The 16,349-nt window shown below is 32.3% G+C and overlaps 1 protein-coding gene across 3 annotated transcripts in view; it reads left to right on the top strand.

Annotated features, from left to right (window-relative positions):
• Positions 1–16,349, top strand: part of LOC126733612 (orexin receptor type 2-like) — a 228,105-nt gene that overhangs the window by 186,079 nt on the left and 25,677 nt on the right. For all 3 annotated transcript variants that reach the window (XM_050436977.1, XM_050436979.1, XM_050436978.1), the window contains one exon: positions 9,824–9,918. In XM_050436977.1, coding sequence (XP_050292934.1) covers positions 9,824–9,918 — 95 coding nt within the window. The remainder of the gene's footprint in view (positions 1–9,823; positions 9,919–16,349) is intronic.

The raw sequence follows: 16,349 nt of genomic DNA, 5'->3' as shown, positions 1-16,349 counted from the left end.
GTTCTTCGAGATGAACAATTTAGTTTTCTATCAGGGAAAAGCACCTCTGACGCTATGTTTGATTTCTTGTCTAAACTTCTCCAGGGTGTTAATGGAAGAGAGGCGACTGCGGCGGTGTTCTGTGACTTATCCAAAGCTTTTGATTGTGTGAGTCATAGGATACTGCTTAAGAAGCTTTCTGCTTATGGAGTTAGGGGTGTTGCACTGAAGTGGTTTGAGTGCTATTTGTCTGGTCGCGAGCAGTCTGTGTACCTTAATGGTGAGTTTTCTGGTAGGGAGTCTGTAGATTGTGGTGTTCCATAGGGGTCAGTTCTTGGTCCCCTTCTATTTCTTGTATACATTAATGATCTTATTACTCTTAGCATATGTGGACATTTTACATTGTTTGCTGACGACACAACGGTTTTATAGTCGAATAAAGATCCCAAGCAGCTTGTCAGAGATGTTGCAGCCGATCTCCTGAAATTGAAGCAATGGTGTGATTCCAATCAACTTTGCTTAAATATGTCAAAGTCCCATATTATTGGTTTCAATTTTCAAGCTGAGAGTCTTGATTTTAGTGAGAACGCATTGGACATGGTAGACAATTCTGCATTTCTTGGTTTAGTCATTGATAAAGATTTAAAGTTTTCTGACCATATAATAAAGTTAAATAAAAAACTTGCTTCTGACTGCTTCTCTGTTAGGGCAACCGTTCATGAACTGGGGAGAGATGTTGCTCGTGATGTGTACTTTGCTTTGTTCGAGTCGCATTTAAGGTATGCTCTTCCATTTTGGGGTGCATGTTCAAATTATCTGTTTCAGTCTGTTTTTGTGCTGCAGAAGAGGGCTGTCAGAAGTTTATTTAAGGCCCATTCTAGAATGCATTGTGGTAATCTTTTCAAAGAGCCGTATTTTGACCCTACCATCATTATTTATTTTGGAAACTGCATGTTTAATATTCAAAAATAAGAACAGTTTTCCAATCCGACATCACAGTTATCCTACCAGACAGATTAATAATATTCCCCTTCCTATTCCTCATTTTACATCTATCAAAGATTCATTTATATATCGCGGTTTAATGATTTATAATCACATTAGCGTGTAATTAAGAAGTGTTCAGTCTTTGCGCCAGTTTCGTTGTAAACTGAAGTCATATTTGCTTCTAAAAGCCTTTTATTCGATTGAAGACTTTTTTAAGGCTGAGGATGTTGTGTAGTAGATGCTAAGCTTTTAATCTGTTAATTTTAATTTTTGGACATACCTTTAGGTGTCCCTTTATCTCTGCTACCTTTGTCTACATGCATATATTTTGTTTTATAAAGATTTTGTTTATAACATTTTTCTCTTGCATTTTTTTTTTAGGCATTTTATATGTTGTATAAATTTTTTATATTTGTTTTGTAAAATCTGATTTGATTGTATTTATTTTCTGAAGCTTTGTCAATAAAATTCGTGTACATGTACCAAATTTTCGACAATAAAGTACTTAAAAAAATAAAAATAAACGATGCAATTGTAAAACTAAATGCATGACCAATAAATGTAAATGTAAAGTTATTAGAAATCTTTGTAACTCGAAATGTTACAGCAGCTTGTCTTGTTTGAACAAATAGATTATATTATCTTTTACTTTGTTAGGATACAGCTTTAGTGTAACCTTTGATTTGTAAAATCTGTTTTTTTAATTAAATACATTTCTCCAAATATTTATGGCGTTATTTTTTAACATTAACCACGCCAAGGCGGATAGAACGCGGTTTACCCGGGTAAAGCCCGAAACGTGTACAATTTTATTAATATTTTGGACTTTACCCATGTTTTCTGGGTATTGTGCAGTTTATCCGGGTAAACCTAAGTTTAACCGTTATTCTAACTTTACCTGTAACATATATAAAGTCCAATTCGGGCTTAAAAATCAATATTAGGTTATTCTTGTCAAGTTCGAGAAAATATTTCATCACGGTCTTACATCACTCATAATTTATTGGTATCAGTCCATATTTAATTATTTTTATTACCGGTTTTAAAATTACGGTAAGAATAAAGACAGCAATATCTTGTACAACACATACAATAAAAAAAGACAAATTTATTTAATATTATAAAGTTTCGGTGCTAAATATTTGAAATAATGCTGATCAATACGTTCTTTGTGCTAAAAACTCGCACATTTTGATTAAGCATGTTTTTTGTAAAGACTAGACTAATTATTATAATAATAAATATATAACTATCTCTAAGACTTGGTTAATTACGAGGGTGCGATTCAAGCTTCAAAAACTGCAAAATCCATTGATACTTTAAATCAATCCAAATCTCTTGTTGTTGCATCTGCCGGGTCAAACCTACTTATGCCAAAGGCCAATTAAAGACCTGCTTTAAGGTCCAGTACTTCATCGAGTGAAATTACAAGAATTTTGAAAGTTGAAGAAAAAAAAAGTTTACCAGTTGCGCAGTCTGAGAGTTCTGATAGTGAAATAAGTCTGGGTGATACTGATGATGAAATAGATTAGTAAGAACCAGAAAACTCAGACATAGAACTTATGCCAGTTGAGGATTCTGATTTGTCTACAGGCAATTTTATATTAGTGCAATTTAAAGGCGGAAAAAGAAACACTGTATCTTTTAAATATGTGTATTTAATTGAAGCTGTGGATCTAAATTTAATGGAAATTAAAGTGACTGGACTAAAACCTTTTCCGATCCTGGCATTCAAATGAAGAGAAGGAGAATCCTGTAAAATGTTTGAGCTGAAGTTCCTATTTAAGAAAAAAACAGTTTATAAGTTTTTTTTGTACACTATTGTAGAATAAAGCTTCTTTTTGTATAACTAATTTAATTAGTTAGAACAAACAAAAGTATAAGGAAGACAGAATTGCGACATTTTATTTGCATTTCAAATCAAATCAAATGTAATTTATTTGCCATAAAGAGTCAATACATCCCTAGAAACAAAATAAAGATAATATAATATTTAATAATTTAAATTCCATCTTCTCCCGGCAAAAAGGTCTGTCCCGCGATTTTCAACAACCGTTACTCTTCAGCTACTGACAAAAGAAGCCAAGAGTGGGACAAACCCGTCAACTTAAAGTTAATTGATAAGGAAACTAATTTTAAAAAAATCATCAAACTAAATAAATTATTACAGAAAGAATAACAACAGATTTGCACGAGTGTGTGCTAAGAATCAATAAAAGTAATTAATATTTTATTATATTTTTATTTATAATATATTTTTTCCATAATAATTAATTATAAGCCTGAGGCTAGAGGGAGACGGAGGAAACATCGAATGGCGGGAGACGGATGATGGACGGTCCAGACAATTTTTGATAATGTTTACTTGTATATATTTTAGGTCAAAAAGCGAATGCGTGCACCTTTATTATTAAAAAGACAGAGAGAAGAAAAACCAAAGACAAGAGTAAAACAAAAATGTATGTACATTTAGTTTCAGCATACATTTACATATTAGTTAGTTGCGAGCCTATAGTTGAGCCTGCAGGAGCATTAATTTCACATGCTTTTTAAAACTATTTAATGTAAAATTTTCAATTGTATTTGGAAGGTCATTCCAAATCTTACACGCCCTATATGTAAATGATTTTTAAAAGTTTGTTGTCCGGTGAAGAGGAACTCTATATAGATTAATATTTCTAGTTTCATGAGCAGTATGTGATAGTAGCATTAAACAGTCATGCAGATACTCCGGTTTCCCAGTCTTGATTATTCTATAGACAAAGCAGTACATATGAAGCTTTCTTCTATTCTCCATGGTTAAAATTTTGTTATTATCTAGATGTGGAGTTATATGATCACAATTGGGGATGTTAAAAGAGAATCTCATGCATGTGTTTTGTAATTTCTGATTTTTTTTTATATAAACTTGTTATAGAGTCGGAGTATACCACATCTCCATAATCAAATAATGATAAGATTAGAGTGTCACAAAGGAAGTATTTAATTTTTAAGGATAGGCAGTTTTTTAGGTGATATACATTTTTTAGGCAATAGTAAACTACTTTTAATTTATTGTTGATGTGTGTTTCAAACTTTGTTGTTTCGTCAATAATTATAAATAAAAAAAAACGACTTTATTTTATACTCGGTGAGATTCAGCACAGCTGTTGCTAGCCGAGTATTCATAGCAAAAACAAAGTATAAGATTTCAATAATTACAACAACGTCGAAACATACAGTAAGGTAAATTAAATATTTAAATAAATAGAAAATACAACTGAAAATTGTCCCTAAAAAATCTACAAAACAAAAAGTAAATCAAAATAAAAAATAGTCTCTAATAACACAAAATAGTCTCTAGTCTACCAGACAAAAGTAAATCAAAAGCAAAAAAAAATAAGGCAAAATTCTCTCCAGAATCCACAAGACAAAAACAAGTGATTAATCAAGAAAAAAATAAATAAATAAAGTGATTAGTATTTAGAAAAAAGGTAACTTTTATACTTCTTTTTAAAAGTCGAAGTTGATTGATTAAACATTTTTATGTTTCCAGGCAAATGATTTAATAAATTAACAGAAGTATAGCTAAAGCAAGATTTAAAGAAGCTTCCCTTATGCCTTGGAATTTCATAATAGTCTCTATATCTAGTATCTCGGTTATGAAGGCTTGATCTAGGTGTAATTTTTGCAAATAGATAGTTTGGCGATTCAGTTTTGAGCATCCTATGAAGAAAAGAAGCAAAATGAAGCTGCTGTCTGTCCTCAATACTTAACCACTGAAGCTCCTTTAGTCTATGGCTGACGTGATCTTTTAAGCGCAGATTAAAAATAAGTCTTATGCAGGAGTTTTGTATTTTTTGTAACTTGTACTTAATACTCATATCAAGACAAGGGCCATAGACAAAGTTGCAGTAGTTGCACTGGGACAAAACCAGGGTCTCACATAACTGCTTCTTTATACCGAAGTTGAGAAAGTGCCTGCTTTTATATAAATTACGCAATGAAAAATAGGATTTTTGTTTAACCCTTGAAATATGTCCCCTAAATCTTAATTTTTCATCGAACCAAACTCCCAAGTTCTTGTACTCTGCAACCACTGGTATATCAACACCACCCATTTAAATTTTTATATTCGATTTAGCCCACCCGGTATTTGGCCCAAAGAACATTACTGCGGATTTATTGGGATTTAACTTTAAACCGTTATTATTTGAATATGTTAATATACTATTTAGCGTTTCATTAAGTCTGTCTTCAGCCGCCTTAAAATTATTTTTTGAGAATTCTGCTCCTATTTGGGTGTCATCAGCATACTGACTTAGGTTGCAGCCTCTAACAGATTTCCACATGTCCGCTGTAAAAATAATAAACAACAGTGGCCCCAGTATTGATCCTTGTGGCACACCCCTCTCCACGCGAAGACTTTCAGATTTATTATTATTTAAAGACACACGCTGCCATCTCCCCTCCAAATAGTCCCCGAGCAAATCTAAAGTTATTTCTTCAAAACCATAATATTTCAGCTTTGCTCGAAAAAGTTTTGGATCCAAAGTATCGAATGCCTTGCTAAAGTCGAGAAACACAACCGCGGACGTATATCCACGATCTGATGCCTTAATTATGTTATCAAGAATATTGAGCAGGGCCGTTGCTGTACTAAATCCCTTACGAAAACCAGACTGGCCCTCAAAAAGTAAATGATTTTCGTGAAAATAAAGCAGCATTTGCTTATATATAAGCCGCTCATATACCTTAGACAAAACACTCAAAAGGCTAATTGGCCTCAAATCTGACAGTTGTTTTACACCTGGAGTTTTTGGTATAGGAACAACAATAGCTGTCTTCCACTGAGATGGAAAAACACCCGTTTCTATTGATGTATTGAATATATTGGTCGAAAATGGAATAACAAGAGGACAGCATAGTCTAAGCATGGAAAGAGTTATGCCATCAGCGCCAGCAGCATTCGATCTTAGTTGGGATAGAGCACTTTCAACATCCTTTTCAGTAACAAGATTTAACTTAAACCTGCCATTAGTCCCGCGGTTTGTATTATAGTAATTTATTGTGTCTTGGTCGACAGTGGGACATATTTTGCGTACTGACTCAATAAAAAAATTATTAATCTTGTCTGGGCTATTTAAGTTTAATGGTAAGTTAAAATTATTTTTTGTTTTATTGTAAACATTTAATTGATTTATAGATTGCCACATCAACTTATCATTTTTGCTGCTTGTCACATATTCTAGATAGGCTTTCTTTTCGCTGCGGCAGCCTGGGTAAACATATTTCTTAAGGTTTTATAGACCTCCCAGTCTTTGATCTCACGAGATTTTTTATACTTTGACAAAGTTTTATTTCTTTCAGCCTTCATTAACTTTAGAACATCTGTAAACCAAGGTGATTTGGGTTTGGTGACTTTAAACCTACGCTTAGGGGCATGTATATCAAATAGAGCAACTATTAAGTCAGTAAAAAACTGTAGCTTGTCCTCAACGTTATCGTAGTCTAAAATATTTGACCAGTTGTAGTTGCACAAATCAGTGTGAAATCGATCAGAATCAAAATACTTAAAATTTCGGGATTCAATATACTTAGGAATGGTGGAAGGTACCGTATTAATTAAGCAGTATATTAATTGATGATCAGAAATATCATGCAAATCCTTGTGATATACCGGCCCTATCAATAAATTTTCATTGGAGAGAATAATAACATCTAGTAAGCTAGGGTCAGATGCTGAAATTCTAGTTGGATTAATAACCATTTGTTTAAAATTAAAAGATTCCAAAAAATTATCAAAATCGTTACTAATTTTGTTATGACGTAATAAATTAATATTAATATCCCCCAACAGTACCAATTCGTCACACAAGGGCATTATAAACCCGACTGAATTTTCTAAAATATTAAGTGCATCAATTACATTATATTTTGGAGGTCTATAAAAAATACCCACACCGAGGGTGATTACTTTAAATTTAATTGTAAGCCACATTTGTTCCAATGATGCGTTGGAGTCTACTACATTAATTTTATCAACCTGTAAATTATCTTTTACATAAGCTCCTACTCCACCCCCTCTAATCCCTCTGTCAACTCTATAAAAATGGTAGCCATCGATATAAATTTCCTCGTCAGATACACTTACTCCTAGCCAGCTCTCCGAAATCGCCAAAATGTCTAGGTTTAAAGCCAGTAAATAATTTTGTACGTCCTTGATACTAGGCAGCAGGGATCTTACATTCAAATGACCGATTTTAAGATATTTTCCTAAAGAATCCATTGCAAAGTGAAAGGAGTAAATAACAAATAAATTAATAGAGAAAATAAAGGAAAATTATTAGATTAATTAAGTAGTTCTTCCAGAAAGCTTTCATTTTTAATTACGATTAAATCATCATTATCACTTTTTCTAGCTAAAATATTACCATTCCTATGCCAAATATATTTAAAACCGTGATTTTTTAGTTGTAGTTTCGCCTTTTTAAAAAGCTGGTAGGTTAGTGGAGTTAGTTAATTATGCCCAGGTTTTGCACTTCCGATTTAAAATGAATGGGTTCGTTATTTAAGATAATTGACATATTATTTTTCAGGTACTCTCTTGCTTGTTTACTTTGGCTTATAAGAATTGCCTGGGATTTCGTAGCATTGATGTTAACATTATGATCATTGGCATAATTAAATATTCTCGTTAAATCTTGATTTATTTTAAGATTACAGTCTGTCAGATCTTCACGGTTAATTGACATATAAAGTTGCGAATCGTCTGCATATTGATGTAGTGTGCTATAAAAAAGATAGCTATGCATGTCTGCTATTTAAATAGAAAATAAAAGTGCAGATAGAATTGATCCTTGGGGGACGCCTTTTGTTATTAGCTTGTACTTTGATTTGTTTACCCCGGATTCAGTTGCAATTGACACAGAATACGCTCTATTAAGCAAAAAATTTGAAAAAAAGTGTATTACGGGTTTGGAAAAATTAAAGTACTGCAGTTTCGCAAGCATCATTTTTCAATAACTTTTGACATAGCCGGTAGTATGCTGATAGGTCTAAGGTCGTTAAGACTAGCCAGTTCTGCAGTTTTTGGAATCAGCCTAACTATGCCCTTCTTTCAGATATCTGGAAATACAGCCTGCAATAAACATGTATTTATTATATTTGCTAAAGGACCTATTATGTATGGAAGGCATATTTGAAGATCTCTACCCGAAATTCCATCCTTGAGTCTTTCAATCGTATCTAAGTTTATAAGTGTACAATCAAAACTTCGTCCTGTATTATCATTCATTATCATTTATTAGAAAGATAGAAATTTATTTTCTCATCAGATGTCGTGGCGCCAATATGTATACTTGATAAAAAATGTTTATTTATTTCAGAAGGGTTTTTAAAATGAGGTGGCACATCATGATTAGTATTCTTGTTAGTTAATTTTAATTTCTTAGCTGTTTGCCAAAATTCTTTTCCTTTCTTTAAAGAAAGTTCGTTAAAATAAGCGGCCTTTTCTCTTTATATTGCATGTCTAGTATAATTTCTTAACTCTCGGTAATACTGCTTGGGTTGAGTTCTGTTCTTATTGTAGGCTCGTCTAACTTTATCGCGAAATTTCATTAACAGCCTAATATTTTGAGTAATCCAAGAGGTGAACTGTCTCTCCTTAATTCGTTTTATTTCTAACGAAGCATGTTTATTTATCAAATTGTTAATATGTGTGTTAAGCAGTTCAATCTTATTATTAATATTTGGTGTTCTGTATATTTGTTGCCACAGTATAGTTATTGCATCTTGATTAAATTTATTTAGATCAATATCATTATAATTTCTAAGATATGTCAATCCAGGTTTTGCTATCAGTTTGGGCAGGTTAATAGTTACGTAAGTTAAATTATGATCTGTTATTTCTTCAGAAATTTCGACAGAGATACTATTTATGGCTTCTAGATTCGAGCTTGTAATTATTAGATCTATTAGAGTTGCAAAGTGATTATTAATCCTAGTAGACCTATCATTTAGTTGAATGAGACTGAAGTTATCTAAGATGTTTTTTAAATTTGAAGTGCGTACTGAATTTTGTAAGGGATTTATGTTTATGTCTCCAGTGATAATGATTTGTTCGTATAGTGGAGTTAAAATAGTAAGTCTTCTAGTTTGTGATTAAATTGCGTAATGTTATTCGACGGAGCGCAATATATACATGCTAAGAATTTTTGAGCAAAGCACAAACTCAATGAACATAAATTCGAACAAATTTTCAGAATTAAACTTAAGACATATTTTATTGAATGTTAGTTCTTTTTTTATGTACGTAATTTCGAAGAGCTATAACTTTAAGCTTTCCCTATAACTTTACAATTTATTGGAATAAATATAAACATGACTTATATGAAAATTATATCTCACTAAGAAGTAACCATATATGTTAGTTTACAATTGCCCCAATAATTTTACCTATATAGTAATCAATTGAACAAATATGAAATAGGAAATTTAAACGGCAACTATGTGGAATATATTTTTTAAGCCTAAAAATCTTTTGTAATTACAGAAAACTGCCAGTAAATATTGCATGATACATACTAAGCTAGGTGGTATCTAAAATACATATTAAAATATTGTGTAATAATAAGTACTAAAAATCGTCCACAATTACCCCAATTGACCCTATTGTGGCACTGGTAGTATCGCCATGTTAAAGGGTCATTTTACTAGTAAAAAATATTAAAAGCTACACGTGCGGTATGTGGTATGGAAACATAAAAGAAAATATAATCATAAATAGGTTGCGATATACAGTATCATATAATTTGTAAGAATACCACAAGTATTCAATTATTTGTATCTTTCTAAATCGTTTTTTCTTAAATTTCAGGTTGCATAATGACGATCGCATACTCCTTGATGGGCAAAACGCTCTGCTCCTCCCTACCCCCGTTCGATAATAACGAATCTGCGTGTGCCCAGCAGGTAAGATTTAACCCATAGAGTAAAATATAGGGGTATTAACGGCCCAACCCGTATAAGAAATCCGTTTATTTTCGAGAAGTGATGTTAGGCTAATATGTCAAGCCATTTGTGCCAATATCGCTGCTGTGTCAGCGTAAATTGCTCAATTTTGGATCTTCTGGGGGGATGATTTATGTGGAGTTACGCGACGTGAACAGGATTATTTTCAGACACGGACTTTCTGAGGGCATGGAGGAGAGTTCTCAGTTGAAAAAGTTTGGTTTTATTTATTAGGAAATGCGCTTTAATTGGCTTGAGAGACGAGTGAAAATGGCCTGAAAATAGTATGGAAAGTTCTATGGATGGTTTCTAGAAACTTTGACATTTTCGGATTTATTTATTTTACATCCAATTGTTTTTTAGCCCCGAAAAACTAATCAGTTTTCGCGTTTATCAAAGTAAACACAACAAAAAACTTTTTAATTAATTTAACTCTCCGTAGAAGATTGATGTAACATGGAACTCTCATTTTAATTTCACAAATAAAATGCTGAAAATGCTTTCAAAGGGCCAGAAAAGTCGCTAAAAATTTTGAGAGGTTTCCGAATACGTGCATAACCTATATCAGATATTTGTTTTTTTAGCCGTGCTTATTCCATAGATTTTTCAATAATGACGAATGCGGAAGTAAGCATCTTCTTTCTTTCTTCCCCTTATTACAATAATTTAAACAAAGTTTGTAGCTGAGAGGTTTCTTTATAAAACTAGTTTTTGTCACGCGACAAAAAATAATACACACAAACTCTTACACTATCACGGACAAAAGTAGAGAAATTTAAAACTTCCTTATATTGTAAAAACCTTCAGTATAGTCGGCACGCTTGATCTTAACACATAAGTAATAAAAGTTCTCCGGTTAAAAAACCAGTGGCTCTCAAATAATTTTTTAATTTACATTTTTATAAGATTTTTTTTTAATTTGATGGGTATTAGTATTAATTTCTATGAGTGTAAGTAATATTTATTTCTTACTAAAATAATAAAAAAAGACCTAAATAGGCTAAAAAGACTTATTATATTTAAAAAAAATGTTAAAAAATATAAACAGAGCAACATAAACAGCAAAAAAACATTAAAAAATTGTAACATTAACGAAAGTCTCTCTAACTAAAGTCGTTTTTGCTCGGTTTGATAGTTTTCAGCTATAATTTTTTCTGGGTGATTTATACAATTTCTCCATGTTTCTTCCTTTATATGTAAGGATTCTTTCCATAAATTAAGGACACTGGCTTCATCGGTTGTTTTGGAAGCGTGCTTATAATAATTTTTTGCTATGCCCCAAATCAACTCAATTGGATTATATTGGCAGTAATAAGGCGTTAAACGCAGGACTTCATGCCGTCTTCTTATTATACCTGTACGTTTTACATCTCTGCAGCAAATCAGCCTTTAAAAATATATCGTGATGAGCAATATTTTTTTGCTCTAGCCACGTTTTTGTTTCCTCTTTTTTCCAACTGCTAATTGGAAATTTCCCTTCCACTCTGGCATGGTATGAGGCGTTGTCCAAGCATTTCAAGCCATTTCCTGCATGTAGCACAATGTATCTTGCCATGATGATTTTGATGAGTTTCCCTTGACAAAAATCCACATTTTGTCTAAAAACACAAATTGTTTGGGATCTTCCGAGTTTTTATTTTTTAGATATTTTCTCAGAAAATTCAGTCTTTTTGTTAGTACATGTGAAAGCTACCACATTACTGTCCGATTAATCGACTTTTTGTAACGAAATCTCAAATTCTTTAGAACTTTTGCCAAACTAGTTAAACTAATGTCGCAAAGTCCTTTATCAATTGTAGTACGGCAGCCATTGTCACGTGTTGTTTACTTTGATACATAGTTATAAATAATGGATCAAATTTTGCCCTTAATTGTTTGGGGTAGGTCCAGACTTTTTGGATGCCGACGGATTCTTTTATTTGGTTTGTTGAATTCTTCTTCGTCCATATTGCAAATCTTATGTAAAGTGCTTCTTGAGATCAGGCATGCATCACATGTCCGCTTCTTTACTGCCAAAACAGATGTCAATGGCTCCATTTTTTTCTTGTTTAAAATAATTTTGTACTTTTAAAACTAAACGACGTTCACCCGAAGATATAAACCGATAAGGCAAATTATCACTTTCACGTACATAATCCTCTTAACCTATTTTTTCGGCACTATATTTGGGTTTTGTACATTTCCCAGAATTTATAATTCATTTTTAACCCAATTGTACCTCTTTTTTATCTTATTAAATCATAATAAATATTAGGTTACACTAATAAATAATAATATTAAAACAAATTATTGATGTATAAAAAAGAATTTCCTTTAAAAAAAAATTAGTACCCTTTAAAATAATAGCCAATATTACATTAAAAACCAAAAATGTTTTTAAACCGCTGGTTAGAGTCGTCTAAACCGGTACTCAATATAAATAGTGAATAATACGGCGATAAGGAATTCATTGTTTAACCGGTCCACTTATACCCCGAGATAATCCGTTATGTGTTAGGGTAAAACGAGCCGAATATATTTAAATTACTATTTCCTGAAAATATTGTTGCTCTTGACAACAGTTTTATACACCTTGTAACTACTAAAGCTTAAAGCTATGAAGCACGTCTGAAGAACACTGAATATTTTTTGTATTGACAGATCAAAAAATGTGGCAACTCTGAATCTAGTGAACTACTACTTAATATTGATATGTTTATTTTTTTGTTGTTATATTATGGTATACAGGTATTTAATTATTTTAGAATATTCATTGAATTCCTATTAAACTAATAATTATTGAATCAATCTATGTAATTTAGGAATTTAATATTGTGAAAACATACCCTCTTAAGGATATGCTTTCAGTTTGTAGGGGAGGAGTTATATATCTTCTTATAACTCTATATATTGTTATTTCCAGACGCTTAGCTAGCTCTAGTCGCTTTATTTAATCATATTTCCAAAGTTTATATATTTCAACTGGAAATTTCCAGTTGAAATATATAGACTTTCATATTTCCTTTCTGCTCTGTAAGCTTTGTAAAAGTATAAATGTGACTAGAATCACGTAGAAGTAACTTATTTGTTAGACGTATCACTGTTGTCCTTAAGATTTTCTTTTTAAATAAGTTTTTCGAATAGTTTAGAAAACTACGTGGCATTTTTTGTCTGTCTAAATCATATTTGCGTGCGTTCAACGATAGGATACAAGACGCATTCCCAAAGATCTGATGGGAAATGTATTTACAGGGTACTAGAAAAGTAATATTCTTAGAACATTGAAAGGCTAGAATTAGCTTTACCGTGGAACTATGGGTAGTTTGTTTGCTTGCAACATCTCTGATGCAATGATGCCAAAAAATTTTACAGTTTTACTTATTTTGACAGGCGCAAAACAATACTATTCCTCTTTAATAAAATATGAACCTTTTTTTTTTAAAAACATGATAAGATACTCTATAAAGAAATTAACATTCAAAGCTAAATGACTGTAGATACCGTATATTAAAGAAAAAGGCAACAACATCGCAACGCCGCTCGATCGCATTGTTGATTCTACCGATAAAAGTAATCTTTACCAGTGACGTTGTCAAAAAATATTTACATGATAAATATTTATTATTAATAGATTATACTTTAAATTATAAACAATGTTACTGTTTCTAAACTCTTTATGCGTTTTTTAATATACCGTCAAACGGGGTTAAGTGAATCATAGTGGGTAAAATGAATTAATCGGGTATTTCCGCAAAAAAGTCGATCCCGTCGCAGACCTGCCCCATATAGTGACATTATTGCATCGAGATGACCTCGTTAGTATGTCTTTGTATGTGGTAGGGTGTGTTTCGCTGCTCAAAAAAATACACGTGAGTACCATAACGACATGTTCCGGTTAAACGATTTTTTTGTATTTTACAAAACTTTGGAAACGATTGGTTGCGGAAGTGATCAATATTGATATTTATTTACTTGAATGTAATTAATGTGTTTATTAGACATTAATAAACAAATTTGTGCTTAATTTTTGGTAAATTTTATTTTTTGTTGAATTTTAGCATTTTTTTTTCTAAGATGGTAACTTTAATGGGTAAAATGAATCATTTAAGTGTCGCTGTAAATTTATGATTAAATTTTTTAGAACTTTTTTTTTTAAATAATTTTTTATATAAGAAATATTTTTTTATTAGTTTTGGTCTTTTTAGCATGCCGAGAATTTACAAAAAAAAATTGGGGCCGCAGGGAAAATGTAACTACGATCAAGAATATGTTCGTCAAGCAGTGGCAGCGGTTAGACGAGGTGATATGTCCATGAGACAAGCATCTGAAAGATTTGGTGTACCTTTCAGTACCATTCAAAGAAGATATCATGGCAAACATTCTTTAAAATATGGTCGACAGCCTGTACTAAGTGGTGAGCAAGAGCTAAGACTAAAGGAGACAATCAAAATTTGCGCCGACTGGGGATTCCCATTAAAAAGTACAAATGTTAGAGCAATTGTGCAACAATATCTAAATAAGGAACTAAGGAACTAGGAATAAGGGATTCCAGATTTAAAGAAAATATGCCAGGGATGGACTGGTTCAAAAGTTTTATGAGCAGAAATAAAGACCTTACCGTTAAGTTGGCTGAAAATACAAAACGCGTTAGAGGTGCATTAACCCGCGAGGTTATTCAAAAATATTTTGAAAACTTGCAGGTCACGTTGAAAGACGTCCCTGCTCAAAATATTATCAATTACGACGAGACCAATTTTGTGGATGATCCCGGGTCGGCTAAAGTAATTACAAAAAGAGGTGCAAAGCATGCCCATAGGTTAATAGACTCCTCAAAGACCAGCACAACTGTGATGCTTGCAATAGCCGCTGATGGAACATTACTGCCTCCATATATGGTATACAAGGCAAAACATTCCTATGATGGTTGGACAGAGGGAGGAATTGAAGGAGCAAGATATAACAGAAGCATGAGTGGATGGTTTGAATCTGATATATTTGAGGACTGGTTTAAGACAATTGTCATGCCTTATTTTCGAAAGCTTGCTGAGCGTAAAGTTTTAATAGGCGATAACTTAAATTGCCACATTACCACTAATGTCGTACAGCAATGTGAGAATAATGAAATTGATTTTGTCTTACTCCCTCCCAATTCAACTCATTTGCTTCAACCGCTCGATGTCGCGTATTTTAGGCCTTTAAAAGCTGCATGGAGATCCACCTTGGAACAATGGAAACTAAAACACCGTGGAGTCATTCCTAAAACGGAGTTTCCAAGGCTGCTGAGACAGAGTGTGGAAAAGGTTGGCATAAAGTCGAAAGAAAATTCCATTGCTGGTTTTAAGGCATGTGGAATTTTTCCGCTCGATCCCAACAAAGTTTTAAATAAAATTCCACGAAATTTACACATCGATGAAAATGGTGAGAATAATGATCAGGCCTGGAGTAACACAATAATCAGTCACCTAAAAAATTTAAAAACTACCCCGAATCAATCAACAAAGAGAGGAAAAAAAATTATTATCGAGGCTGGCAAAAGTGTGTCAAGTCAAAGTTTATTATCAACGATAATAGATAAAACACCCACAAAAAAATCATCTAAAAAAAACATGAAAAAAAACGAAAGAAGAGCCCTGGAAATATCGGATGATGAGTTAGATCGAGAGTTAGATAAAGAATTTTCCCTAAGTGATTTCGAAAATATTGTTGAAAACTTTGACGAGTTTGATCCAAATCCGTCGACATCGAATGATGATACTTACATGATCGACACAGACTTATCCATGGAGCCAAGGATTGGGGAGTTTATTATTGCAAAGTTTCCAACCGAGAAACGAGATCGATTGTTTGTTGGCAAAATCGAGAATTGTTCAAAGAAAAAAGAATTTACTATAAATGCCATGAGAAAAAAGGGAAACTCGGAAAAGGGGTATTTTGTTTATCCAGAAATACAGGACCTTTGCCTAATAAGCCAAGACCAAATTATTAGAAAACTGCGTCAAAAGTCTTTCAAGAGGGGTAAATTTGTTTTTAACTTAGACAACGACGAATTTAAAAAGTTGGAGTAATTTCTTTTTTGTTAATTTTCCTATGTTTTGTATGTAGACTTAAGTTTTTTTTACCAAGAGTGCCATTTTTGTTTAAAGAAAAGTTCCTAAGTTTGTTGTTTTTATAAAGCCTTAATATTCTGTGATAGAATGTGTTATAGAATAAGACTTTGTTACTTAATCTTACTTTTGTTACCTTTAGAATAAAGAATTTGTTTTTTTTCCGTTTAAATCTTCTTTTTTTATTTTTTGTTGATTCATTTTACCCACATTATGTTTAAAGTGAATTTTACAGCACTTCTAATACATGATTCACTTTACCCCAAACCGGAGGGTAAAGTGAATCAGACTTTATCAAAAAAAATGGAG

This window comes from Anthonomus grandis, chromosome 2, assembly GCF_022605725.1.
Source record: "Anthonomus grandis grandis chromosome 2, icAntGran1.3, whole genome shotgun sequence".
NCBI lineage: Eukaryota > Metazoa > Arthropoda > Insecta > Coleoptera > Curculionidae > Anthonomus > Anthonomus grandis.
The sequence above is the reverse complement of the archived record's forward strand: the minus strand, read 5'-3'. Positions and strand labels throughout refer to the sequence as shown.